At 51.4% G+C, this 4,586-nt stretch overlaps 1 protein-coding gene across 1 annotated transcript; it reads left to right on the forward strand.

Annotated features, from left to right (window-relative positions):
* Positions 1-242: 242 nt before the first annotated feature.
* LOC101763608 (zinc-finger homeodomain protein 10-like) lies at positions 243-2,278 on the forward strand. The gene is made up of 4 exons (XM_004959387.1): positions 243-270; positions 452-1,010; positions 1,491-1,539; positions 2,003-2,278. The coding sequence occupies exons 1-4, from the start codon at positions 243-245 to the stop codon at positions 2,276-2,278; spliced, it is 912 nt and encodes a 303-aa protein (XP_004959444.1).
* The last annotated feature ends 2,308 nt before the right edge of the window (positions 2,279-4,586 follow it).

Here is a 4,586-nt window from a genome sequence, read left to right on the forward strand (position 1 = left end):
ACAGTGGGTCCCACGTATAAAGATAGATTAATGCACATCCTCATCTTCCCGAGATCTTCCTCCACGTCTTATCCTCACCCGATAGAAAAAAAAAAGCTTGGTTCGTGTCCATCCATCGCTGGGATATTTACGTACTTGCCATCGTTGCAAATGGCACTCCTTCATTTACCACTTTTACGGGAGCTTCTACATTTCTGCCATCACGAACGAAATGAAGCAACAGATTTGCCACTTTTGCTGACATGGCACGCCACGTCCCCGCGACAGCGTGTAAAAGGGGTGCCAAAAGACCTGTGTGCCCTCGTCTTTCTCCTCTGTTAACCTCCCGCTAGCAGACCCGACGCTATCTATCTCCCCTTCCCTATCTCCACTTCTTCCCTAGGCCTCCCTCCTCCCTGCCTCCCCGACGACAAGATGTGGCCCGCGGCGGCGGCGGCGGCATAGGGCGCAGGCGAGGCGGGGGTGTACCGGGAGTGCCTCAAGAACCACGGGGCGAGCCTGGGCGGGCACGCCCTGGACGGGTGCGGCGAGTTCATGCCGTCGCCGGAGGCCGACCCCGCTGACCCGGCCTCGCTCCGGTGCGCTGCCTATGGGTGCCACCGCAACTTCCACCGCCGGCTCCCCGAGGTGCCGCCCTCGCCGCCCCTCCTCATGCTGCCTCCTCCCTTTCCTGCGCAGCCAGCTCCGGTGCCGCAACACGTGATGCATGAGGCGGTGGAGGACCGCCTGTCGGCCGCCTTCGATGACGACGAGACCGACGAGTCGGACGAGGGGTCGGACTTCGACGAGGATTGCCCGCTGTCGCCGCTACCGGCGCCGGCGATGGGGCTGCCGGGATACCTCCAGCCGACACCGCACATGCTCCTCGTGCTGAGCACCGGCGCGCTGGGTGCCTCGATCCCCGCGGTGGTGCCGAGGCTGCCGGCCTCCCTAGGCCCGATGCCGGCACCAGGCGCCGCTTCGACGGCGGCGCGGAAGTGGTTCCGCACCAAGTTCAGCCCGGAGCAGAAGCAGCTCCACTGACACCCGCAGCTCCCGCCTTGCCCCATCAGGCCGCGGTCTTAGTCTTCTTCCGCGCGCAGGTCAGGAACTCCGCCGCCACGTCCTCCACCTCCGCGGCGGCAACCATCTGCATCGGTGCGGGGAGCGGTGGTGCGACCGCCTCGGTGGGGTCGGCTACTCCTATTCCGGCGGCATCGTCATCCCACGGGAGGACCAACGAGTCGTCACCGTCGACGACGAAGTCAAGGAGGTTGCCCCAGTCCCAAATGGGCTCGCCGGCATCCGCCGCGCCGCCCCCGCCGGAGTCAGCGGCATCCATTTCCGAGGGCAGATAAGCCCTAACCCCCCGCGCACGTGCACGGCATGATCACCTCCGGTGATTTGGGAATCCCTCGATTCCGCAGAGGCGGGGAGGAGGAGCGGGGGGGACTCGGGGGCTGGAGCACACGTCGTGGCGGAGCGAATGGAATTGGGATATTTACATATTTGCAGCGGATGCAGACGCTGTCGGAGTGGCTGAGGTGCCATTTGCAGATGGTTTGTTGTTGGGGAGGCAGGAAGGAGGGAGGCCTAGGGGAGAAGTGGAGATGGGGAAGGGGAGATGGATGGCGTCGGGTCTGCTAGCGGGAGGTTAACGGAGGAGAAAGATGAGGGCACACAGGTCTTTTGACACTCCTTTTACACACTGTCGTGGGGACGTGGTGTGCCACGTCAGCAAAAGTGGCAAATTTGTTGCTTCATTTCGTTCGCGATGGCAAAAACGTAGAACCTCCCGTAAAAGTGGCAAATGAAGGAGTGTCATTTGCAACGGTGGCAAATATGTAAATATCCCTCCATCCAAAGCTACACGGAGCTGAGCCACACCATGGATGGCACGGACGCCGAGAGTGGATGAGTACGGGCGGGGGCTGCAGGTGGTTGATGAAGAGAGCGCCCGCAACATCGTGCAGATCAGCCCACTTCGCATCCCCATCTATGCTGCAGCGGTGAGCTTATCCAGGTGCGAGCTTCTTCATCGATTCAGGCGGCGAGCTCGTCCATGGACGCGGCAGCAAGCTGCTTCATCGATTTCGGCGGCGCGAGCTTGATTCCAACGGCACGAGCTTTGTCCCTCTCCTCCGGCCGCGCTTACCCCGTGCCGCAGCATCGCTCATGCCAGGTCGCGGCCGTCACCTACCTCGCGCTGCCGCACCGCAAGCCTAGACCACCTCCCGTGCGGCCGTCGCCGATGCTGACCGCGCGTCGTCACCCTCGAGATCAAAAATTCAAAGGGTAGGAGCGGAGGTGCCAGCGTTCGTCGCCACGAGTGCGCGAGGGGAGGGGAGGGCGGTTGTGGACGCTTGGCCCAGGTGCATCTTGGGGCGCGTGAATGAGCCGCAGCCAACCTAGGTTCCTAGGTTCCATAGAATTAAAAAGGCTGCGGAAATCTGATGTGTCAAAGGATGATGTCTAAACGGAGAGCGTAGACACTACCTCCCCGTGTCAAAGGGTGATGTTTACACGTACAAGGATCAGCTGTGGCAAATATATGTATAGGCATCAGTACACACTGTACTTATCGGACCATCATTCACACAATGAGCTGCTTGAAAAATAAACAATAGATAACTTTCACAGAATTAGTACTGACCAAGAGAATACCACCGGCTGGAGCATCCTGGAAGCAGGAGCAGCATCAGCTAGAGCAGGAAAATGGGTTCAGATGCAACGGCAGCTAAAGCACAAGAAAATGAGCATCGAATTGCAATGTGCATAGGCCATCGTCCATTTGGAACAAACACAGGAAAATAGGTTCAGATGCATTACAGCAGGTAATAGATAGCATTGCCATGCGGATACATTGTAATTTAGGTAGTCTCTCATGACAAAACATAATAAAACTATAGATACTAATTTTGGTGATCCAGCAATCAGCAATGTGCAATCTGTTCATCCAGAGCACAACAACAACAAAATAGCTTGACTGCCAACCGAATCATCTGCAAGAAAGTGAGAGAACAATAAGAGCTCCACATGATTACAAACAAGGAGCAGCTTAACAGATTACTTGTCTTACAGAAAAATTATTTGTTAATTTATCATAGAGAACTATCTGAAAATTGACAGTAAAAAGTACCTGCAAAGGTAACTTGCTTGAAAATGCATAATTCTTAGGGAGTGTTTGGATCCCCAGGCTAAACTTTAGTCCTTGTCACATCGAATGTTTAGATACTAATTAGGAGTATTAAATATAGACTATTTACAAAACCTATTGCACAGATGGAGGCTAAACGGCGAGACGAATCTATTAAGCCTAATTAGTCCATGATTTGATAATGTGCTGCTACATTAACCATTTGCTAATGATGGATTAATTAGGCTTAATAGATTCATCTCGCCATTTAGCCTCCATCTGTGTAATTAGTTTTATAATTAACTCATATTTAGTCCTCCTAATTAGCCTCCAAATATTCGATGTGACACGGACTAAACTTTAACTTTAAGATCCAAACACCCCCTTAGACATGTCCCAGGAAGTAGCTGTCAGGTAGAAACATTTTAGACATTTTTGCTTCTTCACTGAGGTCACTTGTCGGAGCACATAGCAATTCTCTATAAAGGTCTAGCATTTTAGCCTTGGTTTGTTCCTCAGCTGTCTTCTGGGTAAGCTTGGCTACTTCTAACTTCTTGTTTGCCAAACTTTCCTGCACTGCGGCCATCTTCTCAGCCTTACTGCTTGCTTCAATAAATTTGTCAAGTTTTTCGCCGATAGCAGACGTAACCATATCTGCTTGTCTTTGTGTTCAGAGGCATACAACTGCATTGCTTGATCCATCTTTTGGTCATCACTCATGCCACTCTGATGCACTTTAGTGATTCTTGTATAGCAGCCATTGAATTCACTGACCGGTTTCTTAATGCGCTCCCAACGTAGCTTCAGCTGGTTACGATTTCTCATTCGGTCACACTTTGCGGTGCTGTTGTAAGTAGACATAACATCGTACCAATACTCCCAGTTGGTGATGGGGTCCCTTTAGAACATGCAGCTGTAGGTGACATTGTTGAATGGCTCATTGGTGCACCAACAAAATGGAAATTTTCTGGCAGCCGACTTCCATAAGGATAATTGACAAATGGATGTGACTGTGTAAATGGTGGAATATTAGTACCCTGGACAAAATTCACGAAACCACCTGGTGGATATATCCTGAAATTCATAGAAGAAAGTATAGAAATTCTTAGCATCGAGATGTACCAAACTGAAACAAACTACGTATCCAAATGGTTGTATTTTAGTATACAACTAAAATATATTGTACATCCAAAAAAATCATAGTAAAAAAAGGGGTTATTTTGTCTAGCATAATAGACGAGAAGGACTTACATTCCTCAAGCATAATCCTGACAAGCTAGACTCGAGAGACTAGAAACAAATTATATAGACTACAATAATAGACTAACATAACTAAGAAACGCACTTGCAGGACTCGTATCAAAAAAGATTAACAGGAGTTCTTAAACTACCTAAACCAAAACAGCACACATGAACAACGTCAACACAGGCATCCAGCTCATTGAAGTGAAACAAAATTAACAGTCCACCA

Source organism: Setaria italica, chromosome II, assembly GCF_000263155.2.
Source record: "Setaria italica strain Yugu1 chromosome II, Setaria_italica_v2.0, whole genome shotgun sequence".
NCBI classification, from domain to species: domain Eukaryota; kingdom Viridiplantae; phylum Streptophyta; class Magnoliopsida; order Poales; family Poaceae; genus Setaria; species Setaria italica.